This window comes from Bos mutus, chromosome 11 (assembly GCF_027580195.1).
Source record: "Bos mutus isolate GX-2022 chromosome 11, NWIPB_WYAK_1.1, whole genome shotgun sequence".
Lineage (NCBI taxonomy): Eukaryota > Metazoa > Chordata > Mammalia > Artiodactyla > Bovidae > Bos > Bos mutus.
The window spans coordinates 75,457,805-75,469,919 of NC_091627.1; the positions used below are offsets into that span (position 1 = coordinate 75,457,805).

General features: G+C 40.8%; 1 protein-coding gene across 4 annotated transcripts in view; it reads left to right on the forward strand.

The window, feature by feature from the left end:
* The window catches only part of FSHR (follicle stimulating hormone receptor), a 196,572-nt gene that overhangs the window by 156,537 nt on the left and 27,920 nt on the right, over window positions 1-12,115 (forward strand). For all 4 annotated transcript variants that reach the window (XM_070379601.1, XM_070379605.1, XM_070379602.1 and 1 more), the window contains 2 exons: window positions 6,850-6,921; window positions 8,116-8,193. In XM_070379601.1, the coding sequence (XP_070235702.1) occupies window positions 6,850-6,921; window positions 8,116-8,193 (150 nt within the window). The remainder of the gene's footprint in view (window positions 1-6,849; window positions 6,922-8,115; window positions 8,194-12,115) is intronic.

Consider the following 12,115-nt stretch of genomic DNA (forward strand, 5'->3'; position numbering starts at 1 on the left):
CTGCATGCTTCTCTACCTAGTTTTAAAAGTTGTTGAGATACTGCCTCCTCTTTCCCTTCCCTTTCCATTCCATTCTCCTCTGTGCCCCATCTCTCAAACCCCTTTTGTGGTTTAAGCTATACACACTCATTTCCCTAGTTCAGGCCAATAAACTCTATACTGTCGTAAAATCTGATTTCCTCTCCTTCCTGCAAGAGCTCCTCCATGAGTAATCCATCTCACATTGTTCTCCCCTTCCCTGAGTCTTAAGACACTCACTATCAACAACATACATCTTAGCACTAGACCCATCTGAGTATTTCCTCTATACTAACCTTAACTCTTCAATTCACTTGTGCATTCCCTGAAAACAAGGGTATGGTCTTTGGCATCCTCTTTTGGATAGGATGGACATTGTATGGAAGGAAGATGTCTAGCCCAAAGCAAGACAAGTGAGCCCAAAACACTGAAAGTTTAAGAAAAAACACACACCAGCACTGTTGAAGGTTTATGAAAGCACTAACGATGTTCAGGACAATGAGCCTTAGAGCTGTGGGGTCAATTATTCTTGGAAGCAAATATATTATTTAGTGAGATGGTATGACATAGTGGAATTGGCTCCCATCAACTGAAGGGACCTCACTAAGTTCATCCTGGCAACACAAGGATCCATTTTCATCACTGTAATCAATACTGGGGACAGTCAGGCATGAAAGATGTTAACAGCAGTTCAGAATGTAAAGCCGGCTGTTGAGAAGGGACGACTATGAGCAGTTACCTTGCTTTAGAAGATCCATTTGCAGAACTTAAATTTGCTGGCATTTTATCCTCAGGCCTTTACCTGTTTGTGAGGATTAACTGCGGTTGAGTGAATCAAAATAATTTCACAGCAACAGTCATTTGACCAAACCAAACCCATTGAGACATAGAGCTCCAAGCTGATTACCCACTTCCAGGCTCCATCAGACATGAATTTATTGATCAAAGGGGAAAAATGAATTGAAAAGTAAGTGTTCATCCAAACTCCATTTCCTGAGTTATCTTGGGGTTATGAAGAGTTTCAGCTATAGAGTTATCATCAATAATCCATCTCACTAGATAGTCACTAGATCTTTTTAAGTGTCTAAAACTCAAAACTACTGGAATAATCTTGGCCGTTTTTGCTGTGTGTTTTCTTTAAAGACCAAAGCTTTCAATGTGCATCTACAGACATTTATGGATGTCCCGTAAGTATAGTGACTTTGGGAGTGCATATTTTTGATATTAAATAATGTACTTGCACTCTTCTTGTTGATAATAAGAAACCTTTTTCTCCTTCAATTATATAAAATTCTTACTCATTTACTAAGAGACAGCCAGGTTGTTATACATTAGGTAATGGACAATTTAACCTAATATTAAATCCATTAGGTATCAAACATAGCTAGTGAGTGATTCCTTTTGTGTGTTCATCTCTAACAACACTTAACACATTGCCTGGCCTGGTACATACACAAGCACATGACATGTGTCATCCACTGTGTCAACATCGAGTTTTCAGGAAAAAACATGATTTCTGTCATCAGAAGAATATTGAAGATGTTCAATCTGGTTGAAGACACAGACATTGAATAGAACATAAACACAAAATCATATACAGTTGAGAATTTTGCTGAGCAGTAGTAAGGGAAAATTGCTAAAAAGAATATGATTATACTGGGAAAAATCAAAAACCTTAAGTTAGCTTGGCAATCAGGGAGCTCTTCTCTCAGAAAATGACATTTGTAACTGAACCCTGAAGGATGAGTTGAGGTTGGCCAAGTAAGGCGTGGATGGTAAGCCTTCCAGATAGAGCATAATAAGCAAATGCCTAGAAACAGGGAGGAACTTAGTGTATCTGAAAAATTGAAGGAAAGCAGTGGTGCTGAAGTGAATTGGGGAAATGACATCAGATGAAGGTGCAAGATAGGCAGTAAGAGTAGAAATTTTACTGTGGGAAATAACTAAAGAAAAGCAGAGAACTAATGCCATCTGATTTACATTTTTAAAATGAATGCTCTGTGCTGAATGGAGAATGGGTTTGAAAAGGACAGGATTAAACATCTGGAAAGCAGTAGACTATGACAGAAATCTTGAAAGATGATGGCGGTTTGTTCTAGAATGGTGTTGACAGAGATGGAAGAAATTATATGGAATCAAGAAATATTTTGGAAATGGAATCTAAGAGGACTTTGAGATGGACTGATTTCTGGGTGATGAGGGTGAAGAAGCCAAGTTTACTGTCACATTCCTAACAACTGATAGATGGGAATGCTATTTATGAGGAAGAACTGAGAAACAGCAGTTTTGTGAAGGTAATAGTGGGGGAACTAGTTTAGCTCACTATGCCAATAAGACATCCAGAACAGGATATATGAAGTAAACTTTAGGGACAGACTGGAGAGGTCAGAAGTCAACTATAAATCTAGGAGTGGTCATCATATCAACACTATTTGAAGCCATGGGAAATGAGACCTTCCCAGCAAAATGAGAGAAAAGGGGCAGAAGGCTCAGAGTACAGATAGAGGCAGTATGCCATGTACTTAGTGCTCTGTCATGTCCGACTCTTTGCAACCTCTTGGACTGTAGCCCACCAAGCTACTCTGTCCATGGCAGGTTCTGCAGGCAAGAATACTGGAGTGGGTTGCCATGACCTTCTCCAGGGGATCTTCCCAACCCAGGGATTGAACCCAGGTCTCCCTCATTGCAGGCTGATTGTTTATCATCTGAGCCACCAGGAAAGCCCACAGATAGAGGGGGCATCAACAACAAAAAAAGTTCAAAGGGAGTAACAAAGATGTGGAATAAAAGAAAAGTTCAATTGGACAGAAACTAATAAAAGAGAGACTTGGCAGAGAATACTGAATTCTGAAAGGCATAAAAAAAATGAGAATTTAAAGTGACCATTAGATTTATTGTTTATGGGTTAGTAGACATGAGGCATGAAAAAAGTGGATTCAGGGGAGAGATATAGCATGAAAACAAATTGGAGCATCCTCAACAAGTTGAAGAGGAATAGAACATAGAAAATGAAGACAGCATTCATAGACAACCCTTTCTAGAAACTTTACTGTAAAAGAAGGAAGAGAAGCAAAGCTGGGCTCCAACTGGAGACAAATTTGGAGTAAAGACAGATGATAACCATCAGGGAGTCCCTGAAAATGTGAAACTTGGCACAAGCTAGTATCTCTCTTAGTCTGCTGCTGCGTCGCTTCAGTCGTGTCCGACTCTGTGTGACCCCATAGACGGCAGCCAACCCAGCATCCCATCCCTGGGATTCTCCAGGCAAGAACACTGGAGTGGGTTGCCACTTCCCTCTCCAATGCATGAAAGTGAAAAGTGAAAGTGAAGTCGCTCAATCGTGTCCGACTCTTAGCAACCCCATGGACTGCAGCCTACCAGGCTCCTCCATCCATGGGATTTTCTAGGCAAAAGTACTGGAGTGGGGTGCCATTGCCTTCTCCGCTCTCTTAGTTTAGGTGATCCAAACTATGTCTGAACAAGGACTCAACAAATTAGCAGTTTCTTTTACATTCAAACTGGAGGAGAAGGGTTAGACGACTAAGAAGAAGAAAAGAAGGAACAAGGGAAGCTAACTCAGAAATATCTTATCAGCTGACTGCCACCAGGAAATCAAGGTGTAATTATGCTAGAGTCCATCTAAGGTGTCCTTTAGAGTATATTCAGAATTGTTCACCCAAGGGATGAAAGAGTTCACCACTAGAAAAGTTGTCCTATGAGATGGTAACTTCCTTGTACTTCCCAATCTGACCCCTGCCTCAAAATAGTTGAGCAGATTCTTACAAGTGTCCCACTCAGAGATGGTAGAGGAGCCTAGGGTAGAAAATGAGAGAGACCCAGTATAACTGAGGCCAGTGTCTGCTAAGTTAAATCTGTATGTAGCTGGCTGCTATGGTAACCACTGGAGTAAAAGAAGGAACAAAAGAATGTGAAGCAGGGTAGAGCAGTGTCTGATATAATGTCTACCTTGATGTTCACACATTCTGTGTCCTTTCCAATCTGGAAAGATGAAATGGCTTGTGTCAAGTTCTTAACATGTCCATCCTCCTGATTCCTGGCCTCCAGACCTCCCTTTCCCTGTTTAAGATGAATTACTCCAAGTAGCCGTGATACCTGACAAATAAATTAATGGAATAAGGGTTTTAATAAATTCTGGTGACAGAAGCAAGAAATGTTTTAGAAACATCAACCAATTAGCCTAGTATTTTATGAGCACATACTGTATTCCCAATCTGCACGTAGTAGTGTAGATTGTCAAAGAATATGAAGTGTGGTCTTTGCTTTGATGTCTCATTAAAAGAATATTCCATAGACCCATGGGAAGTGATCTAAAAATAGTGGAAAGCTGGATATGATTAAATAACAAATGTAGAATAAGAGTGTGTCAAGCTAGCAGATATTTAGTTATGGCAATGTTTCTGTTGGTATTTCTCTGAGTAGCATCTCAGAGGTGATGGAGAGCAATCATGAAAGCTATTTGTTTGGGTTAGAAATTTCAAACTCCAAATGTTAACAGAAGCTATCTCTGGGTAGTGAATCTAGAGGTGATTTTTACTGTCCTCTGTAGATGTTTCCATAAGTCTCCCAATAAGTATATATTATTTTTATATTCAAAGAATATATCTTTTTAAAAAACCAAAGAATACAGAGCTGCTAGAATTCTCATATATTGCTAGCTGGAATACAAAATGGTACAGCCACTTTGCGAAACACTCTGGCAGTTTCTAATACAGTTAGACACACACCATCGACCTAGCAATCCCACTCATAGACATTTACCCAAGAAAAGTAGAAATGGTCTCTGTTTCTCTCCCTCTGTCAGTCTTGGTCTCTCTCACTCAAACACGCACACACATAATACACACATGTTTAAAGCAGTATTTTTTTATAATCACAAAAGCTAGAAACAACTTAGGAGTTCTTTTACCGATGAATGAACAAATGATGATATACCCATTCAAAGGAAGACTAACCAGCAATAAAGAACAGTGAACTACCGATACATACAGCAACACGGAAGAATCTCAAATGCCTTATACTGTATGAAAGAAGTTCCATAATGTATGGTTGCACTGATATGACATTTTTGAAAAGGCAAAATTATATAAATAGAAACTGATCAGTGGTTGGTAGGAATAGGAAGTAAAAGGAGAGGTGACTATTGTACAAAGGGGCAACAGAGTAATTTGAAGGCTGGTGGCGCTGAGTTTTATCTTGAGTGTGCTGGCTGATAGACAGCTGTATATGCTTGTGTTAACTCAGGTCTCCACACGAAACAGTTTATATTTCAGTGGGAAAAAATTTTTAAAGTAAATAACACAATGAAGTCTTAATAAAACCATGGTAACAGCCATTTTCCACAAGTGAAAAACAAAGGGAGACCATCTCAAGGGCTGTCAAAATAATCAAAAGAAGAACTGATGAAGATGTGCTCTGTGTGGATCACTGAGAACCAAACAGGAGCAAAACATCTGAGAACCATTACAGAGAATCCGTAGGCAGAATTTATAGGCTCTCTGAATACAGAAGCAAAGAGCAGGACACCAAAGTCTACTCTAGAATCATAAACCCCAGACACACATGCTCTTTCACAATGATGAGAGTACTGGTGCAGGTTCTTTAGCTTGCCAGCAAAAAGACCAACTGTAGGTAAGACACACAGAGAAAATGGAAATGGGAGTGGGGAGGTACTGGGAGGATTCTAGGTATCTCACAGGAGCCTGAGAAATGCTGAAAAATGGTATGCCAGACAACTCTCATTGTCAATTGAAAATCTTCTTTACCACTTCTGTGGAAGCCAGTTCCACTCAAATTTCAACCGGCTTAATTTCAGCTGGACAACACCTACTCTGACCTTGTGTTCCTCTCATTTCTAGTCCCAGGGCAGCTTCTACACCAATGTAAGAGATGCCCAGAGGGAAGTCTCTGAGCACCCATAAGTGTACAAGTCAGAGTGGAGAGTTAATATCATGGGGAAGCCGTCAACCAACAGGAAATAGTAGTCTGTGAATAAATGCTTCCCTTTCTTCCTCATTCAGAGCAACAGTTTTGATACCCATTTTGAAAATTTCCTACGTCAAGTCCTTTGCATTAAAGACCAGTCACAAGTAGTGCTGGCCAACTCAACTCATATTGATTATCTTTCCCCCATCTCTGTTTCATTTCCCCTGTCCCAACTCACTGAAGTCACATTATCAAATATACTATCTATAAGGCAGTCTTTGTCTCAGGCTTGGCTTCCAGGGGAACCCAGGCCAAGACATGAAAGCCTTGGGAAGGATCCAATATAGCTCTGGAAATCTCAGCTCTAGAAATGTAGGGACTATCTCATGAGCATGATGCATCAGTAGACTCTGCTCTAACCAACTTCCAACTTCTTCCCAGGAGAGAGTTTGATGGGCCCACATGCATCCTCTGAGGTCAAAGGGTATGGAATTCATGCCCTAATAGCGACAGAATCATTTGGAGAGGAGAAGAGGCAATTCTTCAGAGTATGTAGAGGTTGGAAGTAGGGGATCATTTAGGTAAATTCTGTTGTCCAGTTGCAAATTACTTTTGGGATTATGTTGATTTCTTCTTCTTTAGCAAAAGTGTGCATTGTGTCCATCTTTGTGTCTAAGTTTCTTTTCTCTAAGGTATCAGCAGCTTCCTAAAACCTGATTAGAGCCTTAAAATAGAAAATATAAGCATGATTCACATGTATTATGGAATTTTCTGGTAGTTTTTCTGAAAGCTTAATATGGGTATTTTGTATTTGGAAAGCCTAGATGGTGGCAATTGTTAAAACAGCCAGCTTCATTTTTCACTCACTCTTATTTTGTCTCTCTCTAGGTTAATATCCAACACAGGTATTAAGCACTTGCCAGCTGTTCACAAGATTCAGTCTCTCCAAAAGGTTTTACTGTAAGTTTGAAGAGCGGTCACCAACTCTTTACTCATAGCTGTTCTGCGCAACAGCCTCTGGGCCTGTAAAAAGCATTGTGTAGTCTACATTCTCCAAACGTGTTGCTTTGGGTGAGCAGGCGTAGGAAGGTAAACAGCAAGCATCCCAGCTTTACCTAAAGACCAGCTAATCTCAACTTAGTCAGCAGGCTGAGTCAGCAGGCTCCTCAGTCAGACAGCTGTCAACAGAGCCAGCTTGCAGCACATCAGGAAGTCTCTCCTTCCTTCACTGTTGAGGGCTTTTCACGCCTCCCTCCTGTAACTCCCCTTGTCTTCCACCAGCCTCCCCTCCTCCTTCCAGAATGCCCAGGCTGCCCTAGGCATAAAGAAATCACTTGACTGAAGTGTTAATGACAATGTATTTACCTTTTCCCAAGGTATCTATTTTGAAAGACCAACAGAAAAGGCAACATGTAATAGCAAGTTTATTTTCAATAGTGAAATTGTAAGAATCTGGACAGATGCAAAAGAAAGAGGTAGGAAAGGGACGTAGTGAGCAAAGGGAAGGAAGGAGGGAGGGAGAGAGAGAGAAAAACAGAGAATCCCCTCTAGTTCCTCAACTTGTTCCAGAGAGTTTACTCCTTTTACATTTAAATGTTAGATCAGACTCGACAGGGAAGCTTCAGAGGATGAGGTGCAAACAGAAAAATGAGAGGTTCTTCAGCCTTTTAGTCAGGAAGAGGAAAAGCAATGATCACACTTTTCTGTGACTCAAAAGAGGTCAGAGGAAGAAAACTAGCTTCAAGAAGTAGATTGAAATGGAGGAAGATGAAGGCCCGACTAAGGTGAATGGAGAGGTTTGGTAGAAATGAAAGGTCAGCTTAAGTGACTCTGTCATATTGAGCAGGTACCAACTGTGGAGGCAAGGATAATAAAGGAGTACGTTAGAACCTCACACAGTTGAATTAGCCTAGAAAACTTTCAGAGATGTAACAGACTGCATGTCTGCAATTGCACTTTTAAGAAGAACTGATACACTAGAGATAAATTAGATGTCATCAATTTCCCAAACGTTGAGCTCCTCATTCTTCAGAACAATAACTATTCAAGCATTACCTCAGTTAAAGACTACACCGTGCCAAGTAGACTACATGTGGGGAGGTGACAAGGGATAGAGCTGGTATAAACATCTAATCTGTCTGTACTTTCTTCCAGAGATATTCAAGATAATATAAACATCCACACAGTTGAAAGAAATTCTTTCATGGGGCTAAGTTTTGAAAGTATGATTGTGTAAGTAAAGAAAAAAAATCCAATGGAGTAACATTTGGCTTTTCATGTAATGCTTTCTTTGTCATAATGGTATGTTCCTTTTTTTTGCAGGGCCGGGTGGGGTATAACTTTGGCATTTCTCCATTCCAATTTCTCTCTCGTTCTGTGTTTTTCTCTCTCTTCCCAACTTTACATTTCCAAATCACAGCATGGAGCCATGTTAATAATTTATGATTCTGTGGTGCGATTCAAGTGTTTAAAATTGCTCTTTGAATGATGGTCTCCTGTGATGCAACATCTGTTCTGAGGGACAAAATAACTCATGCATCAATAAAGTTAGTTATTGCCTGGAAAGGCTTTTGTTGCCCAAAGAAAAAGACCAAGGAGGAGTCTGAATCAGGAAGACATGGATATTCCCTCATAACCATGCCAAGCAGCTCCTGTTCAGCCACACACTGGGCATATAAGATGACTTCACATTTGCTTAGGACAATCACGTTTTTTAATGAGCTTGAGTTACTCTCTATGATTTTGGCGAAAGTTTGTAAATGTACTCTACATTGTTAATGAACTATCTTCTAATCATCTGTGCCAGTAGCCTATGTAGCAGTTTATCCACTCCCCCAGATGGCCACTCCCCAATAGGGCACTCAGGCTACCCAAGTGCTTATGGGATCCTTGAAAGTTAAATGAACAGAATAACATTTGGGGGACTGGTAATTGCAATTACACATGTAAGAAAAGTATTTTCTCTTTACATTTCACAAATTGCTGTGGTTCTTTAAAATATACTGTGTGTTTCAATATGCGGTATGTACAAAAAACAAGTTCTACTCCAGAAAGAATGTTGGTTCTTGTCAAAGCAGTAATATGATCCAGAGACCCATCTATATGAAAAACAAACAAAAACAACAACAAGAGAGATGGGGAGGGAACAGAGGGAAATAGGCAGATCAGATCAGTCGCTCAGTCGTGTCCAACTCTTTGCCACCCCATGAATCGCAGCACGCCAGGCCTCCCTGTCCATCACCAACTCCCAGAGTTCACTGAGACTCACGTCCATCGAGTCAGTGAGGCCATCCAGCCATCTCATCCTCTGTCGTCCCCTTCTCCTCTTGCCCCTAATCCCTCCCAGCATCAGAGTCTTTTAGAATAAAGCTAAACACAGTATTTGACGTAAATTTATTACAGTGAAAATCACTCAGTTGTGTCCGACTCTTTGCGACCCCATGGACTAGAGAGTCCATGGAATTCTCCAGGCCAGAATACTGTAGTGGGTAGCCTTTCCTTTCTCCAGGGACTCTCCCTAACCCAGGGATCAAGCCCAGGTTTCCCTCATTGCAGGCGGATTCTTGACCAGCTGAGCCACAAGGGGAGCCCAAAAACTTTATTACAGAGAACCAACAGAAAAATTTGACAGGGACTAGCAGAGGAATAGGATGTATGAAGGAAAATATAACATCAAAGGCATGGATTCAGAGCACACAGCAGTAGGACAAAATTGTAGATAATACCTAATCCTTCCACTTAAGATTGCTCATGGTATTTGAAATCTGTGTGTGTGTGTGTTGGAATGAGTTGATGAGGTGTGAGAAGCATGAGAGAACAAGAAAGCAAAACAAATAAGCAGTAGGAAATATGTGCAAAATAAAAGTAATTGTTCTAAGCATAAAAGAGGAATAATACAATTTGACGTGAGAGTTGAAGGAAGAGTTAAGTGAGAGAAGGAAGGTCTTAAAAGATGAGTGGAATTTAGCCACAGCATTGGCAAAGGAGGAGCAGAGGAAACAGAATCTCCAAAGCCACGAAGGTTAAAACAAAAAGGTAAAAGGGAACTTCTGGAAAATGGTGAGTATCTGAGTACCACTGGCCTACTGTATTACAGCAAAGGGATTCTTGGCTTGCATAATAGAGGGAGGAGCTTAGTGATCAACAGAATCAGAACTACCTGGATGCTTGAGCTGTTTTAAATGTTGCTCTAAACATACATGTTGTTTTTAAATATTGTGATTCAAATATATGTATTCAAAATGAGTTCGTGTGGCAGGTTTAGTAATACAGTTCTTTTTATTTTTTTGGCTGCACCGAGGCCTGTGGGATCTCAGTTCCCCAATCATGGCCTGAACCTGGGCCATGGGCAATGAAAGCATCAAGTCCTAACCACCAGACCACCAGGGAACTGAGTATTTTTATAGAAAACATATAAGTGGGAACCTGAAATTAACATAATGTCAGATGTCAATTATCTCACTTTTTTAAAACTGGTGTGTACTAATAACATTCTCACAGTTTTGCACACTGATATGTATCCTTTTTGTCCAGAACATCAGACAGAAAGCAAGCTCTCCTGACCTACCTAGTCTTAACTCTTCCCAAGTGGAGGAAAAGAACTTAAGGAAATAAGAACTTGGGACACCATCTCAGAAACCCGAGACTACAAAAAGTAAAAAATAGAGATCATAGCTGCTCTTCACTGACTCCTGTCCATGGATACTGTGTGGATCCCCAGAACTGAGAACCTACTTTCCTAGTGAGGACAGTTTTCATAAGAATTAACACTTCTCAGACATGTCTCCAAAGGACAAATTCACATTTGTGAGAAAAGTTTTTTTTTTTTCTTTTTTTTTTCCCCTTAACTTCGGATGGCCCTTAATCCATATATAACAGAATCAGAAGGTCCACACTCCACAGTTTAAGTCTTCAGTTGTTCTTTGTCTGGGCCCTACTTCTGGCTATAGGGCACTTTCTGCCTCTAGGGACACCCAAGGGTACTCGGGGGGAAAAAAAAAAAAAACCTTGCAAAGTAGCTCTGATGATGGCAAAAGCTCTCTTTGCATCTTTCAAAATCCTAAACCCCTTTTCTACATACATATAAGTAAATATATTTTTTAAATAGTCCAACAATGAAGGACTATCAGACACTTGGCTAGCGGCTCAGGGGGAAATGAAGAGTAAAAGCCCACCACAAGGAGGCCCTGGAGCCCTTCCCCACCTCTGCACTGACCCGCAACCAGAAAGTCTGAACAGGGAAGTACCTAGCTACGGCCTTACTCCACATGCATTTCCTCCCTTCCTCAACTGGCTTCCGTCTTCCTGCCCCTCAGTGAGCTTTCATGGACAAGGTCCTCCCCACACCTTCATTCTTTAGAAAGAGGACAGACTCTGCTTCTGGGGCTTTCTGAGCCTTCAATGACTGAACATACTGGGGAAAAGACCAAAAAAAAAAAAGACTAAGGAAAACCATGATTCAGTTATTCCTTAGCTGATGTTCTGCCATGTTTGTCGTCACCATCATCATGAGGCTGGTTTTAAAACCAGCACTACCTCTCTTAAGAGACTAGGCGTGTATTTCACAATTACCAGCTTTTCTGGTAATAGTTTGAGAGTTCTACTGCCTAACATAACCCCCTGGGCAGGAATTCTGGACATAATTTGTTTATTGTGTGATAATCCATTATTGACATCAAAAAATGCTACCTCCTCTATTGATTAAGAAAATCTGTAAAGAAAAAGGGCTACTTTGAATACAATTGCTGGGGTCCAGCCCCGGCTGATCCAGGGTATTCGAAGGAGAGATGGCATAGGCGACCTATTTATTTAAATATTTATCAAAAATATAAAGAGTAATAGGATGAGGATAGCTCAGTAGGAAAATTCAGTGGAGAAAAGAGGCTGAGTAGCTTGGTTTACGCGGGAGACCAATAAAACTTCAAGACAAGAAGTTTGCACCACTTACGTAGGCCGCAGGCGTCCCTCCATTCTCCCGAAGGAGAGGAGACACTGAGGCCTCCCCGGTCAGATCTTAGAAGCCCAAGCATAATTAGCAAGCATGGCAGGTTCCGCGCTCCAGATGGAGACTCAGCCAGAATTTGGGAGAGAGAGCGACATGGGGAGACCAAGTTTCGGTGAACAAGGGCCCACACTTTATTTTCCAAAGTAGTTT